The following is a 16,652-nucleotide window of genomic DNA, read 5'->3' on the forward strand; positions in this document are numbered from 1 at the left end:
TTTAATTGTTTTCCTAACAAAAGTTGACTTCTTGTTATTTATATAGAGTCGACAGCTCCAGACATAGCATATTTGACAAGTAGAAAGGTAAACATAAAACATTTGATAGGGGCATTACTCGCTTTATACCAGGGACAAGCTATCGACGCTATACCTTTGGCAAATAGCAAGAATCTCTTCCTACTCTACGCATATCTTGTGAGAGAGTTGTATCAAAAATTTTCGAGTTTATTATTTATTTATTTTAGTATTCGCTACGGCTGCGGCGGCCTCACAACAAAAAAAGGCAGTTTAAATAAAAGTAAGCATTAACTATAAACAAGCTTCGTTTAATATGCAATAAAGTCGAAAATCACGTGCAGAATATCTGTTGTATTGTAGATGACGCTAGGATAAATGTGGGTTTTTTTACAATTCTGTTTTTTGCTATCATTTTTGTGCTTTTATTGTAAAACAGCGATTTGTTGAATTTCAAACATAGTAAAAGTAAAGAAGAGAAAGAATGGGCGATCGATATAGTTAAGACATTTACTAAGAATTGATTCGCCTTCCAAGACTCAAAACGAAGAAATGCTGATTGAAGTGCAAAAATATAGATGTAATATTTATTCTGGGCAGACAAAGCAAATATCAGATGAAGATATTGCGGTACTTTCGAAATAAATTATTTTGTTGTAACCGCTATGTCATAGGATCGCGTGTTGACCGTGCCTCTTTGAAGTTAATTGGACATGGAAAGGTTCAAAAAATACGATCGTTAGCTCAGATGTGTATCAAACAAAAAAACATCACGATATTCTGGACAAAAGTATTTAGTTGTGCCCAAGTTGTCATCATCATAATCAAAGATCATCACTACCTTATCTAGTCCAAGCAAAACTAGCAACAAACATTTCTGCACCAAATCAAAGAATATGGCCAATTGCATTGTTGAGCCAATACACCCAGAACAAGGCACCCGGGCACGAGAACATCACGGAAGAAACGATTAAGAAACGTTCTATGATTGCAGTAAACTATCTGGTAAATGTGGTAAATCAGCTTACCTATTTCCTCAAAACCTGGAATACCTCAAATATCGCTATGATCCCCAAGTCGTTTGTTACTCATTCTGTCGGAATTGTCCAAGAAGCAAAAAGCGATTCCACACCATGGATTTTTCTCGAGGCAAAGAAACAACAAATTAGACAAAAGGTTTAAAAAAATTCTGGTCGGAGCATATGGTAGCATGTCGTATTGTATAATATAAACATTCAAATAGTTTGAAGACAATAACACCTTATACGTCGCTTGAGAATTTTCCACTTTGCGCTATGAAGAAAATTGGAATTGGAAAATCAATTCTCCCAGGGAAATCACATCTAGCGGTAATTGGAGCATCGGACGATATGCATCGACGAAGAGAAGAGGGTAATGCCAACCATACCAATCCTCTTCCAAGGCATGGTTTGGAGATATTAGTATTCAAAGTATTCCGTGACTGTCACGAAGTTTTGACCTGAATTTCATTAAATAGTCATAGGAAAAAGCTGAAATCATGAGTTGAAGCAAAATTTATTCCAGTGTGGACCAATTGTTTGAACTGCTTTATACAGAATGAACTTCGATTAAACTTTGAAGATGTCAATTGAATCAGTGAATGCAGTGTTAATGGCTGCATTGTTTTTGCCATCTGAATACCAGAGACGTCGGTAGAGATGTTGGTGAAACGGACGGAAATGCTTTATTCCCCGTTTTTGCATATAAATTAGTTTACAAGAAGGTTAGAGGCGGAGAATCGAAAAAATATTTGGATTTTGTATTTGACATTTAGTTACTTAGTAATAATTAGGACCGATTTCCGGGCACACAGGAAATCGAGTGAGGGCAGGATTAATTCAGGGCATTATTGAAAACAAATCGAAAGCACCATGCTGATCCATTGTCTCCTAGTATACCGATAATAACTTGGGTGAAGTGCTCTAATATGCTTCAAAGTCTAGATCCAAGTTGAATTATGGCCCCTTCGGCCCCTAATATTTCATAAATACTGCGTTCTAGCCAGCAACTGTCCCCTTCATCAATGTGCTCTCATTAATAGAAGAAATTCATCTCTCTAACTGACGAATGCAGAATTTGTAGAATATTACTAGACAATTTTTGCCAAAAGCTATTTGTTGAACACTGGCTAACACATCCCCTACAAACTTCAACTATGAATACCATAAACAATAAAGTCACCATATGTGCCACTGGCGCGGTCGTGATCTCCTGCCGAACTTGATATTTACACCGATTGCAAGGACTATAACAACATTGACGACCATTAGAGTGAAGGGATATATTAACAGGACCGAACCGTATTCCTCCCAGTTAGGAAATAAAAACCCCTTCAAATTTAAACTAGCACGTGAACGAATAAAAATGGAGCACACCACGTTAAGAGGCGACTTCTTCAAATGTAAATGTACAGTTCTCGCCAAGCGTAAACGCATGTCTATTTATTTGCAGTCAAATAATTTAGCCAATTTTGAATATATTTAATTAAAAAGTACTTAAGTCTGAGAACAAAGGATTTCAAAAAGGTTAATATTCAAAATTGAAGGCTTTTTACTATCAATTTCCAACATTCGAACTATGTATCAACGCCCACTTGACGATTGGAAAAAAAGAAGTAGTAAAGGAATAATTCTAAAGGCAGAGTGGAACAGTAGCTAAGCCTCCAAGACTATCATTGAAACATCTAGAAGAGAATTTTCAACTTCAATAACACAAAAAACAAATCAAAAATTCAAAACAATAAATCAAAAATATTTTCTGAGACCTGAAACTCAACAGGCCGGAAAATGTTTGTATTTCATTGGAAGATCAGAGAAATTATCAGGTGGGCGTTACCTTAATTTTACGGTAATTGGCAGGGTGTTCTAAAAATACAAAAACATTAGCTTCTTTTAAATATCATGAGGCGGTAGTTGTTCTCAAGGCTTTTAGGCCTGAAAATAATTGAATGAAAACTATAACCAACGTTAAAAGGGATGCGGCAAATTCATCGGGTAGAGGACCGTTCCACAAATATTTGGTCTGAACAATGAATGGCATAGAAGTTGAAAATTATTTTTCAGAGCGAAAGCAACTTCAATATTCTTGTCCAATGGCATCAAATACGTCCAGTGTCATCTAGAATACTATCATAGATTACGTTGACGCGGCCGACTTATCAAATTTTTAAGAACTTTGAAGGTGACTTTTTTCAGACAAATGCAGATGAAACACACGAAATAGTACCTGAAAATCTACATACCAAACTTGAGTACAAAAAATGTATCCGATCGATATTTAGTTAAAATGAGCTAGTGAATTTTAATGTAGAAGCTATAACGTTTCATCGTGTACTACAGATTAACATAATTAGTAGTGGTTAGGGATATATCAGCTTCGCTCCAGCCACGATGAAGAAGTCCATGATTGAGGGGTCTACTGAATGACCTGAATGCTGTAACCAAAATACATCCTTGACAAAAATATATATATTCGAAGTATTAACAAATATAATATTATGTGGAAATGCTGAAATCCATTTTATTGGGATTCTAAGGAACATATCTTCAAGTACCAATTATATAGTAATATCAATCGTTGGTGCAACACTCCAGTTTGATCTAGAACTTGAAACGTGTTGGAGCAGTTCAATCAAAACAATAACGGTACACTACGAGGCAACGTGAACGGCATTGCGCTTGTGATTATTACTCTGATTTGATTGTTATATCATTTACAGCTGGTGATGCACAATTCGGAAGGTCATTAATTAATACCAGAGGTTATAAATATTCTAAGCCGTAGATTAATCATACGTAAAAGCCCTCCTTCAAAAAAGATCACTCTAACAAAGACAAGATAGTCAGTGAGTCCGATATTCGTGGTACACTCAGAAGTAACAGAAATTCAACTTACAAATTCCATTATTTGATTATAATTTATGCTTTCATATCTTCGTCAACAGGTTGAAGTACAAAATGTGCTACTATAGCATATCGTGGTGTCATCTTCCAGAATATTTAGAACATTAATAGATTTCGAAACTTTATAAAAAAATTTGAAAGAATCGAAACCAAGAAAGCAAAATAGATCAAGCGGAAACCTCTGCTATTTTCTGATATGCGAACCGTCTTATCAATGACAAGAAATATATATGTATGTAAAAGGCACTAATCAAGATAGAATGACAACATATTATTTTCTTGTAAAATAGAAATTATAAATTGAATATCTCCCAAAATAAAGACAGAGAAGGAAACCTAAAAATGATCTCATTCCATCAGTGCAATCCTTTCCTAGCTACTCACCTCTCTTCCAACCAAGAGTGCTACCTATCAGATTAGATCCTTTCAGTACGAAACGTGTGTGTTTTAAAATAAAATATTTTCCATTCGATTCATACCATCTGAATACCCCTTTATACAAAGTACGAAATAAATAATAACGTTACAATTTTATGTCCACAAATTCTCTAAGTTTAATCCAAGTTCACTAAACATACAGTAAATTATGTATAAAAATTCAAAATCAAAATTCATACTCATATGCGTATCACATCACTTTTTGACCAAATGTACGACTTTAAATTATTTATTTTTTCTTGCATTTCGTTGATATTAAATATATAACTTCAACTTATTTCTCGCTACATTTAAAATTAATTTGTACGGGGCGAAATAATATACACATAATAGTAAAAGCGCTCAGAAACGATTTCAATAGCTTCATTGTTATAATAATAGTTATTAATTATTATCCTTGTTTATTGTTTATAAAATTTCATTTAAATAAATACTAAAAATAGAAAAAAATGTTCTAGTATTTATATCGCCTTCATTTTCACTTCATGTTTACATCAAATAATTATAATTATGATTATTTTAAAAATAAATCAACATCTTACCATTAAAATGTTTATTTTTTTAGGGTTTTCATCTTTTTCTCTATCATCAGTTTGTTGTTCTATTATTTATATTTAAACGGCGATTTTTGCGATTGAGCTAATATTTCAAAACAAATATAACTAAAAAACGAACGAAAACTAAACTTACAATAATAACAGTTTCCTCCATGCTATGTTCCATACATCTTTGTGTTTCCATCAACTCTACTACTATCGTTCCGATTTTCAATGCGAAAAGATTCTGCTAAACACAAATGATTCAACATTAAGAAAAATTGTTGCTTTTTAAAATTGTTTCTCGAATAACAGATTTCGGCTATTCAAATAGTTCTCTTGTCCTTCTTGTAGTTTATTTTTCTTTTCGGAAATTGCAATCCATATTTATTCTCGGAATTTTAGGTTTTCCAGTTGTTTTGACGACTATTACTCGGTCCTGGGGCTTGAGGAGGAATCATTTCTAGAAGATATCGTTGCAATTCTGCGGCTCGCTGAATATCTGCCAAAGTTGGAGGATTTTTTCCCGCTAGAATGAGAAAAAAATCGTATTTCAAACTGGCAATTCAGAACTTACAAATTAACAAAAGCTTTTCCAAATAAAATAAAAGATATTAAAGACCGAAAACAAAGGTAACTGCTATGTTTCTTAAGGAAAATTGTATTGAGTGAAAGAAATGTAATCTGCGATATATCTGTTATGAAAGCGATTATCTCGATGACACGAATAAACAAAATGAATTAATTTCGAATCAATAGTCTTCGATTCTTCACTTTAACAGCGTATTGATCACAACGGACTTTATTTGAAAGTATTTTGATTTATATTAGTTCAGTGACGGGGAGTCTAGCCAGTTACTATCACAAGAAATAACAATGCAGGTTGAAAGTGATTGCTTGTGATTATATTCTCTTGATAACAACGGTGGAACTGTGGTGAACATTCTTCTCTCCCTTTTGACAATATGCGATAGTAGACATGAAGTCGTTAAGATTTCAAAAAAGATATATGCCTTCAATACGAAAATTGGACCAGTATTTGCGCGCTGTCTGCTCCCACAAAGATAATTGACTAACTCTGATGATTTCCAGATCCATAGCACGAAAAAAAATGGGGTTGCAGCCCGAAGATACTACTTTGGATATATACTGCAATAGTAAGGCCAATGATTACCTATGGAGCGGTAATCTGGGCAGAAAGAACCGAACTCAGCACACAATCCAGGGAATTACATAAGCTCCAAAAGCTGGTTTGCGTGTGTATCAGTAGGGCAATGAGGACATGCCCAACGGAATTCCTGGAGGTCCTTCTGAGATTAACCCCCCTCCATCTGCACATACAGATGCAGGCAAGGAGGGCAATATTCAGGATGGCCGGTAGTATGAATAAGGCGGGGAGCTGCCTAAATCGAAGGAAGATTGATATTCTTTCTAGACGGTATCCCGAATTATCGATACCAAGGGATAACATGACAACTAGGGTTCACTTCGATAAGAAGTTTGAAACACGTTGCAAAAACAAGGCAAACTGGGAGAGCGTGGCTGCGACATACGGCTTAAACCAGCAACTGATTACGGTACACTGACGGATCCCTGACAGCAGAGGGAGCGGGTGCCGGTGTCATTGGTCGAAGGAAAATGTACTTTGAGCCAATGGGGAAGTACACTAGCTTATTCCAGGGGGCAGAACATACCTATTCTCACCGATAGCCAAGCAGCGCTCAAAGCACTTAGATCCAACCTGGTGAAGTCTAAACTGGTGTGGAAATGCCTTGAGAGACTGAATACACTCGGCTCGTCCAACAAGGTCTGGATGGAACTATACTGGGGATACGAACCCATACGCTCAAAGGATTGCTCAAACCTCACCAAAAAGGACCTCCAAATCATAGTGGGAATTCTCATTGGTAATTGTCGGCTAAACTATCACCTAGGGAAGCCAGTCTGTCAGTCATAAGGCATTGCTTGAAAAAATGATTGGTGTAGTTGGCCGCGCCAAAGTACTCTCTGTAGTGCTATATGGGCTCAGTAAATAGAAAGGGGCCAATATTATTATGCGAAATTTCCAAGGTTTTACTAGGTCATAACTACCTCGTGTCATCGGGATACTCTAATTTGATACAATTAAGTAACGAAATTCGTCAATCTACGAGCCATTCAAAAAAAGGTTCAATTCTATCGTAAGCTATTCCATACAGTAGAATTGTGAATTCTACTGTCTCTGATCTTCTGATCTCAGTCATCTTATAGCTACATAACACAAACCAGTGCACACTGGTTGTAGTTGTCGAAATTTTGATATAAAATAAAAAAAAAATTCCTATGTACGAATATTATTGGTACACCAAATTCACACCTCAATGTTAATGTTATGCACGCAATTACAACTGTAAGACAATAATGCATGGAATTGGAAAGGCATTGAATCACATCGGGGAAAATTTCGGTTCCAGCCTCCTACACTGTCTTCCGGAAATCATTTTTTGAGTAGATGTATTGTTTTGGATGCATTATGCTTACAATATATTTAATAGAGAGGGCATTTTTTTCGGAGGCATGGAAATACGACATAATTATAATGAAAACGAAACTGAATTGTAGAAAGGAACGAGAATCTAAAATGTTAAAATTCACTATTGGCTCATAGGAATTACATAATTCCCCGCACCTATCACTTCCTTATTTCGAGCATAAACATAATAAGAATTACCGAGGGGTTAGAATGCATCGTCTTTTATCCTTTATCAGAATTTTTTCTGGCGATCGGCAAATTTGTACGAGTTAGGCGGAAATACGAATAATTGATATACCTTTACTACAACTGCCGATTCCGAAACTCCTAACCATGTTTTATTAATAAGAGACATATTTTCGTAACCTACATAACGACGCAATCTATGAGCGATACCACGGCCGTCTGGTTCTGGGTAAAATCCTGCTCAACAGATTGCGATATGCCGGTCACTTAATCTGTATGGATGAGGAAGATCCGGCCCAGAAAGTCTATAAGGGCAATATCTATAGTAGAAAAAGAAGACGAGGCATCCATCCTCATATAGGGGCCCAACAATTCTTCGGAGGATTCTTCTCTTAAACGCGGCCAAAAATTGGCAATTTTGTGTGCTAAGAACCCAGGTTTCCGAGGAATACATAAGGACTGGCAAAAATCGTAATCTTATACAGTAAGAGCTTTAACCGTATGGTGAGACGGTTCGAGCGAAACAGTTTTTGTAAGCAATGATCTCAAAATTGTAGTCTCCTAACTTTATTGTTTTCGTTTGACCAGTGCGATTCGATGTTGTTCGATCTTTGATTTTTGGCCTTCATTTATGTGCAGCCCAAGATCTTGCGCCGCCTGCTCGATCTGGATGAAGGTATCTGGACTGTACATCTCGGGTTGTTCTTCCCATAATGTCAATATCGTCAGCATAGGCCAGTAGTTGGGTGGACTTGAAACGGATGGTGCCTCTCGCATTTAAATCTACATCGCAAATCAATTTCTCCATGGCCAGGTGGAAAAGGACGCATGATAGGGCATCCCCTTGTGTTAGACCATTGTTGATGTCGAGTGGTCTCGAGAATGATCCTGGTGCTTTTATCTGGCCTCGCACATTGGTCAGGGTCAGCCTAGTCAGTCTTATCAACTTCGTCGGAACACCGAATTCTCTCATGGCCGTGTACATTTTTACCCTGGCTATGCTGTGATAGGCCGCTTTAAAGTCGATGAAAAGATGGTGCAACTAATGTCCATATGCCAGCAGTTTTTCCATCGCTTTCCGCAGAGAGATAATCTGATCTCGATGTCTCGATGGGATCCCTTCAGGTGGTTGTGAAGATCATTTGTTGATGTTTCATCTCCAGGACAATTATTAGCTGCCGATATCGCGGCATCCATTTCAGCCTTATAGGTGTTACGGAAGGCTGTATTGTGAATGGTTTTAGTATTCACTCTCACCTGATTGTCAGATGGGAATGTAGGTGGTGTTGTAATTCGGAACACTACGCCAACGATATCGTATATCTTTTGACAGTCATCAAAGCTGAGAGGTGGCGGTGTTCAATCAGCACGTGGTCAATTTGGTTGAAAGTAGCCCCGTCTGGAGACGCCCACGAATGTTTGTGGACCGCTTTCCGCGCAAACAGGGTGCATCCAACAACCATTTCGTGAGATACTGCTAACTGAACAATCCGCAGTTCGTTATCATTGGTATCCCTATGTAAGCTACCACCACGTGGAGGTGGAGATAGGGTTTGGTAGTAGTGCTGTTGATATTGGTTCAGCAGACCCAGGTTATAATTATACAATTAATGCTCAATAGGCGGTAGAGGTGGGCATGGTTAGATCAGTCTAAAATCTTGTCTTCTACTTATATATGACATTGCTATTTAATGTGCTAAGTTACAACTATATATATAGGGCACACACCAGATTCAAAAGGTGGAAAATCCTCTCTTCATGGTATACCTTATAATGTCTTAGAAGACATCTGATGAGGGAATCAATACCAAAGGCTATGGAACTATGAGTATATTCCGAAAAAGAAGGGAAAGAAAAAAAATGTTGCTGCCAGTTAACTATCAGATTAATTGCTATGGATGACAAACAGAATAAGACGCGAATAAGATTAATTCTGGGAATTGAGTATGATGTTGGAGGTAGAGCACATTCCGCTCATTCTTAGTAGTTTTTCAGGATTATAGTTTCTCGTAAATCATTCTTGGCAGCAACTCGGGGGACAATTAGCAGACATTTATATCACGAGAAGCATAAAGCAGTACCAGGATGTAAAACTACTCTGATTGTGATCTAACTATATGGCACTAACTGTTCCTTATTTCTATCTCAACTAATAGTGAATAGTTTAATATACAACAGGCTCCGGCCAAAGCCCTCGCATATACGACCATATAACGATTTTCACGTTTATTAAAGAATGCAGTCAAATACAAATCAATGGATGTACTATTTATTATCACTACAAATCGAATTCATGGGCATGTATGTAAAAAAATTGTATATATTCACATAAAAAAGCGACTGATGTACGTTCAGAAATAAGCATGTTTTTTTTAGATTTAAATTCATCTACTCTATTACACATAATAACAACAAATTGTCTCTGTGCATTTTTAAAAATTGAGTTCTGATGACACGGGACACAAAATGAAGGCTTGGAGCGGGTGGTTCAAATACAGGATGCATCATTAATTTACTGAAAAGTCCAATCCACTACAAGATTTCTTCCACAAACTACACATTCCAGATTTACTGTTGCTATTATAGACAACATTACTTTTGGCCAACTAGTGTTATGCTAGTGTATAATACTCTAGTACGCCTTTCAAAAGCAGACATGAACATGGAGCCAGCATAAGTATATCCTAAAATCGTTTTTTTCGGGGAACTACAATATTTTAGTCCCTAGAGCACATAACCACAGTGTCACATTATCATACCATTAAAGACTTCCTACGCACTCGAAACGGACGTTCCCTATAACAGAACCATGCAACCTGAGGCTATCGGAGAGTTATTTCAGCGCGCAGTTTGGAAGTTAAGAAGGATCTAATAACAATGGCGAAATTTTTGTAATTTTTTTAAAATTTTTTTATTTGAATACTAAAATTTACATAAGTTCGGATTAGGAGAGAGGGTTTCATGCGACTTGAATTGAGAGCAAAATGAATAACAATGTTACCGATCAAACCAAAGTCGTCATATATTATAAAACCTATCGAATCTAAAATATTTTGCAATAATTCCGTTTAATATAGAAAGTATTTTTCGGACTGGAAACGATGTTCAATTTTTTAAAAATGCAACATCCCTTAAAAGTAAATTAATACGTTGAAATTAAGAAATTACTTACCAGCAGCTTGAGCATGGGCCATAGTTAAGTGGTATGAATACAATAACGGTGTGAACTGCATCATTTGGGGATTTTGTTGTAAAACTGAGAGTGAAAACGATAAAATTTAATTTGCTTAGTTAAATTAATCTTTGTATGTTATACTTCTGAAAACTTGTTGGTGAAGAGCTTGCATAGCTGCAACAGTTGCTGCAGGATTTGTATTCGCCAAAGATCCTAAGTTCCCCAGATTTCCCAAACTACCCAAATTGCATAGATCATGTATATTCGGTATATTGCCTAAATTCAGAGGGAATTTGTCAAACGGTGATGGTGGCGGTGGAGCAGATATTGAAAAAGAAGGAGTTGGTGTAGGAGTCTGCTCATGACGTGGTGTCCGTGGAGCAGGAGGGGGAGGCGGTGGGGTGGGCTGACTGGGAGGTGGTGGTGTAGGACGAGGAGTTGGGGAGGGAGTTATTGACTTAGTTGGCAGAGGTTGCTGCATTTGTTGCAACTGCTGCTGTTGCAGTTGTTGCTGGTGAATTTGCTGTTGTGTTGGCAGCGATGGAGGTTGATGTTGCGGAGGTTGAGGCTGAGGTTGAGGAGCTGAAGGAAGTGGCTGTTGTGGTGGTGGGGGTAAAGGTTGCTGAGGAACCGGTGTTGTTGGATGTGAATCGACTGGCGAAGGACTACTTTGCGCTGCTAATCGTTGTTCGATTTCTTGCTCCTAGAGAGTAGATATTATTAAAAAGAATTTATAACACCGATAGATTGGTACAAACCTGTTGAAGTGCTTTCACAAAAGCAGTTTTCAGTCTGTTAGTGTGCTCAGCTTTCAACGCTTTTTTCACATTTGTCGTCACACATTGCTCACAGATCACTTTAGGTTCTTTTCCACCTAGAAAGTAAAGAAATGTTAAAATGTCAAATATTGCTACATATTTTAACTTAAAGAGTCAAAAGAACGATTACAAAAATATTTTCGCATTCACATCCATTATGAAACGAAAAATCGAAACGTAAAGTTAGCAATTAGCAAACGAAATTCAAAAGGTAATCAAATGCTTTCACTTTACCTTGTTTCTCCCACTTCCAAACTGGCGTAAAATCAATTTTACATTGTGCACATCGGAAAGGCGGTAAAACTGATGATTTTCTGTCTTTTGTTGTTAAATAATCAACAACATGTTCCAGCCCTAACAAATACACAAATTCGGTATTGCTAGGATTGGGAATAAAATTCATTTCGGGCGGAGGAGGTTTTGGCGGGGGAATCTGCAAATAACGAGAATCCATTCAGTCGACATTCTACGAAATCTGTTTGTTAAATGTTTACTTACTTGTAACAACGTCTTTTCCAGCTGCTTTCGAAGGGCCAGCTTCGCCGCAGCCTGTCTTTGAGCTGGCGTTTGTCCATCATCTCTCGATACAAGACGTTCATTCTGGTAAAATTATGAAAATATTATTACTATTAACAAAGGTATATTAAATCAGACAAACCTTTATCACCGATTCACTACTGTTCGACAATGGAGGCGCAGGCGTTATAGATACTGAATTGTTAATTGTTGTTCCAGGTACCTTTGAATTATCCGAAATAGTAAGCTGCTTGCATTATAGTTTTACAAGTTGTTGTAATATAATTTTTATACACTACGATGTGCCTAGTTGGAAGTTTTAGCAGTTTGCGAGTTTTAACAGCAGCAAATTTTTTTTCGGTTATCAAAAAGATAACATTATAATTTAAATAATAATTTAACTAGTGTGAATGATATTGATTTTAGTGCATTGGATTACCCTTTTGTTAACTTTGTTATCCCCGTCCCGTCCCGTCACGTACAGCATCGAGATAGAACCTCAGAAGAATTTAAAGACTAAAGAGAACTCTGCCAGGGTTGAATTCTGTCACTGACACTTTTTACCTCGTTTTTGGTGATGCTCTTTATACTCTTGGTTGGAATTCAATAGACAACATGCTATCTTTCGCCTCCTACCTCCTACCTCGACTACGCTGTTCCTGACGCTGTTCCTGACGCTGTCACCAAATCATGGAACATCAATAGAACCATGGTTCTCAGTTTGACTAGTCATCTCCCTCTTTCTGTTTGCATTTGATGGCAGAACATCGATGGGATTGATCAGTTTGTAGATATAAGGAGTGTTTATGCCGGTACCGAAGCCGCACGATGAATTCATTAACAGCGCTAAATCTACCTTTACTGTTTTGTTCAAAACTTGGAAATGCATCTCACTGTTGAGACAATCCAACAGAGGCCAGAGGCCCCTCTGTGCTATTATTATATGGGGGATATGTTACACATTAGAAAGAGCTAAAATTTGCGGCTTATGCTATTCAATGGAAAATACTATCTAAGGATAACCAACGAATGGGTCGCCCTGGAACTATGTGGCGTAGAACAATGAAGGAAGAGTATATGCTCTCGGAAAAGCGTGGATGCAACATGTGCGGCTATGGTAACCACATATTTGTTATTCCTGGCTTTTTTAAGGAGTCGTGCCCCAAAAGAATTACCAATGATCTGACAGTCGCAGTTTTGTTATAGAATTTAAAAATGAGTTACTCAATAGTCTTGTTTTCCGTTGGTATTCATGAGGAACTTAAACTTTCGTTCAAAAGTACGAGCAGCTTGAAAAGAAATTATTCCGGAAAGAAATTAATATAAAAGAGCATGTTTAGTGTGAGCCATTATACAATTTTACCAATGGACCTCGTATAGCATATCAAAGGAGCTCTGAATAAAAATAGGCTCACCTTAAGATATTCATAAACAATCAGGGTAGTGCGTGGGTTGGACCAACTGGCACCAACCTAACACCGCAATTGTTTTCTGAATGAGTTTGCCACTGTGGCACTCAGCGTTGTCATGGTAAAATCTGATGTTATCTCTATTTCTCCTGTTAAAGTTTGATTTCATGGTAATAGTTCTTAGTAAATAATCCGTCGAATATTCCCCCAAACACACAATAAAATCTTAGGGGGGTAAAATGTTGCTCAAGACGTCGATGGGAGCGTTTCGATCTTTTTACCTACTGTTCTGCATTGTTTAATATTTTTGTAAAGGACACAGTCCTCATCTCCAGTAACAAAATAGGAAAGAACATCCTAAGACTTTACTTTATTCAGGTATGAAATGCAATTTGTCAGGCGGTTTTCTTCGTTTCTGAGGGATAACTCATGAAGAATCCAGGGATCAGAATCGTTTTTCTACAGTGGTACGGTGCATCCCTCCCTCAGTTAGTTAATTTAGCTTTCACCAATAACAATTTGTCGCTTTCAAGCTCTTTGGTCTTCTAGAACTGACTGATCTTCGTTCGTCTTTCTTTATCACGAAAATGTCGGAACCACTACAATCATAAACATTCGATTACAACATTGTTGCAACAAATTTCGACAAGCATCCGGCGCTTTGTAAGCAATATCGAAGTCATAGGGTAAATAAAGTCTTAAATGAATTTGATCTACTCTCAAGGCTGATACTAGGGGTCAACTACCCTTTCTGTAGCGGCCTCCTTTAATAGGGCTATTATCTTCTTGGACCCGATGGGGCTGCAGATAAGGGATCGCTTTTAAGGGGGTGAACTTGGAAAAACAAAAAAAAATTATGCACACACCCAATACTTTATAGAAAACTGGTTTTGAAACTTTATGAGAAACACTAAAATTATTTACTTTTAATAAACCATTATTTGATAAATTATAGTTTTATATATATGTTTATTTATTGTAATTAATCCCCAGGATAATCTCTTCATCTCATCCCAAAGTCTATGAGAACAGTCATATTTCATTGGAGGCATACAAACTAACTCTAACTAAACCGCATAGCCCTAAATTTCAGATATGCAGTGAATCTAATAAGAGATGAAATTCGAGTGTTTGCAATTAAAATCTGAAATGTAGTATCAACGTCTCATCAATGCAAACATTTCGCATGGATTCTGAATAATGCGATGCGGATAAAATTTAAATGGCATTCAAAAACGGTGGAATTTGATGAAAATATCTGTCGATTAACGAACAGGTTTCAAATTTATGCCATTGTAATTCGGACGCGAATTATAGTCATTTATAGATCCATGGAAACGATTCCAAATGTATGCATAAGTTATTTTGGTAACTGCTTCTATCTTCATGTTGCATTCTATACGATTCATAATGTTTTCTGTTCAACCGTATAAAAAACGAAATTTATTACATCTCTAAAGTTCTGATCCGAAATAAATGGCTGTTATATAGTCTTTCTATTTTCGTGAAAGCCTGATCCCCTGATCTTTTTCAGATAATTTGTTGTAAACCATCTACACGGAATACAAACCATATAAAAACAAAATTTAGTGAAAAAACTTGATAATAACAATTTTATCCTGCGTTTTCTTATATTCCAATCCAGAATCCCTTAATGCTGTATGTTTAACTTTCAATCATAAATTCAAAGCTCTAGAAGGACAGTCCGCTTAATGTTTTTCACCCAATTATGTTGAACTAAACTAATAACATCGCAAACTGCTATTTTGTATATCCCGTTGTCTTAATTAACTAAACACCAAATAAACCTGAATTGTTGGTTCAATACATTACGGCGACTCACATTGCGTGGCTTTATCCCAGCTGGAGGGGCAGACGTGGGTGTTATTGTCACAGACGGTGTTATAGTTAGATTAGGTCCTGTTCGCGGGAGGCCTGAACTGTTTCGCAATGGCGGTCCGCCAGGAGTCAGTGTAGCACCACCAGGTAAGGAAGATCTAGGAGGCGGAAGAACTGCATTCGTTCGTCCTGGTATTGACTGGGTTCGATTATTGCTGAAAATGAAAGTAAAATAATTTATAAAAAGGTGATTGCGATAAATAGAATTGAATCAATCTCCAATTTAGTTACAAATTTACCATGTATTTATTATCAGAATATATGTGCACAGTTCACACTGTACTGAGTGAAAGAAATGGTGGATTTTTAATCTTGAGATTTTAAGATGTGAAAACTATGATAAAGCAATACAGGCCAGATGCCCTGATAAGTACAAGCTTTAGTACGGCCTTACAAATAAAGAACCGATCAGTGCGATAGTATTAATCCGAAGGAAGTTCAAATACTCTCACCTCAAATAATTACTGCTTTATCATTGCAATTTGAACTGAAAAAACCTCGCTTCCATCTGCACTTATCAGTCGGAGTGACATCAATGGAATTTAATGTCGGAGAATAAAAGTCAAAACCAATGTGACCAAACGGCCACTCGATATTTTTTAGCCATAGCCTTTCCCCAGAAAGAGATAAATTCAGTTCCAAATTCTCGGTTCTCTCGCTTTTCACTCTGTTACAGAGAATACTTTCGTCCAAACTCGCTTCTCTTAACGTTTCCCTCGCCCCCATTACATTGGACTCCAACCATGGTTTGACAGGTTTGACCATAAATTTGGAAGTCATTTTCGCGTTAGGGTGTCCAACCTTCCGGCATTTGCCTTTTAGCATATGAAAACATTGTTGCCGTAAAAAAATCACGATGAACTATTTCAGGTATGATGAATCATACTTACCAACAGTTCAACTTCATCTTAATGGAGGGGGATGACCCTTGAGAGCTTATGCTCCAGGATAATTCCGGGAGCGCATATGCTCTCGGCCCTGTTATTTGCGATTGGCCCTTTTATCGGGATATCATGGTGATTATGTTTGTACTCATATCGTGTTATTTTTATGAAAACTACCATACATTAATCTATGCAGACGATGTTTTACTAGCGTCTCACAGGAAAACCCATCTCGAGCCAGCTGTCCAAAAGTGGAATGGTTACCTCTTGCAACTGATTCTTAGACTGAATCTGAATAAAACAGAGTTTTTGACGACCAGACCCAATCAAACAGGCAC

The 16,652-nt window shown here is 37.1% G+C and overlaps 1 protein-coding gene across 2 annotated transcripts in view; it reads right to left on the reverse strand.

Annotated features, from left to right (window-relative positions):
- Positions 1-4,408: 4,408 nt before the first annotated feature.
- LOC119647690 (transcriptional repressor p66-beta) overlaps positions 4,409-16,652 on the reverse strand; it is an 83,117-nt gene continuing 70,873 nt past the window's right edge. The window contains exons 3-10 of one of the 2 annotated variants that reach the window (XM_038048773.1): positions 15,375-15,585; positions 12,265-12,369; positions 12,105-12,206; positions 11,841-12,039; positions 11,547-11,662; positions 10,930-11,491; positions 10,786-10,869; positions 4,409-5,444 (exon numbers count right to left, since the gene is read on the reverse strand). In XM_038048773.1, coding sequence (XP_037904701.1) covers positions 5,317-5,444; positions 10,786-10,869; positions 10,930-11,491; positions 11,547-11,662; positions 11,841-12,039; positions 12,105-12,206; positions 12,265-12,369; positions 15,375-15,585 — 1,507 coding nt within the window. In that variant the 3' untranslated portion in view covers positions 4,409-5,316. The remainder of the gene's footprint in view (positions 5,445-10,785; positions 10,870-10,929; positions 11,492-11,546; positions 11,663-11,840; positions 12,040-12,104; positions 12,207-12,264; positions 12,370-15,374; positions 15,586-16,652) is intronic. The other variant, XM_038048774.1, reaches the window with a different exon arrangement.

Source organism: Hermetia illucens, chromosome 2, assembly GCF_905115235.1.
Source record: "Hermetia illucens chromosome 2, iHerIll2.2.curated.20191125, whole genome shotgun sequence".
NCBI lineage: Eukaryota > Metazoa > Arthropoda > Insecta > Diptera > Stratiomyidae > Hermetia > Hermetia illucens.